This window comes from Oryzias melastigma, linkage group LG16 (genome assembly GCF_002922805.2).
Source record: "Oryzias melastigma strain HK-1 linkage group LG16, ASM292280v2, whole genome shotgun sequence".
NCBI lineage: Eukaryota > Metazoa > Chordata > Actinopteri > Beloniformes > Adrianichthyidae > Oryzias > Oryzias melastigma.
In genome coordinates this window covers 5,640,917-5,641,557 of record NC_050527.1, presented here as the reverse complement: position 1 = coordinate 5,641,557, position 641 = coordinate 5,640,917, and the positions used below count along the sequence as shown (strand labels likewise).

Genomic DNA, 641 nt, shown 5'->3' with positions numbered 1-641 from the left:
TTAAATTAGTCGTCGACTATTTTAATAGTCGATTAGTCGTCGATTAGTCGACTAAATGTGGCAGCCCTATTCTTCAGCTATTCCCATCACAATATGAAGCAGACATGTGCTAACCCTTCAAACCCACCTTTCCTGTAGAGATAACAGAGAAGAAGTGGAGAGCTGTAGTAGGAGAGTGACCAAACTGTTGAAGCCTGGAGGAGGAAAGGGGTGCACTTTAATCAAAGACATCCCGAACTCTAAACCAAATTATACGAATACATTAAGTGCAACACTGACCCAACCAAGAATGCTGTCAGTGTGTTTCTCCAGACCTCTGGGTTGGTAGTTAAATCCCTAAAAAAAGATAGAGAGAAACTAAAAATGCTTCTAGCGTCAGAGGCTAAAACAGACTAGCTAACGTTAGCTTAACTAGCACAACACTGAAATAGACATTTACAGATGCATTATAATCGCTAGCTTATTCTTACTATTTAAAGTGTCTATGTTAGTTCATGTTTTTATTTATTCTTGTAAAAAAACGTCTTTCTTGGTATCAATATGTTCGCTTTTAATAGTCAGTTTTAGTTAGCTTAGTCACTCAACAGTTAACGTAACAAACCGTAAACAAACCACTGACGAAACATACGAAATAATTAGAA

The 641-nt window shown here is 37.1% G+C and overlaps 1 protein-coding gene across 1 annotated transcript in view; it reads right to left on the bottom strand.

Annotated features, from left to right (window-relative positions):
- The window catches only part of abhd16a (abhydrolase domain containing 16A, phospholipase), an 8,963-nt gene that overhangs the window by 7,632 nt on the left and 690 nt on the right, over positions 1 to 641 (bottom strand). The window contains exons 2-3 of the mRNA XM_024267810.1: positions 280 to 336; positions 128 to 194 (exon numbers count right to left, since the gene is read on the bottom strand). Of these exons, the coding sequence (XP_024123578.1) occupies positions 128 to 194; positions 280 to 336 (124 nt within the window). The remainder of the gene's footprint in view (positions 1 to 127; positions 195 to 279; positions 337 to 641) is intronic.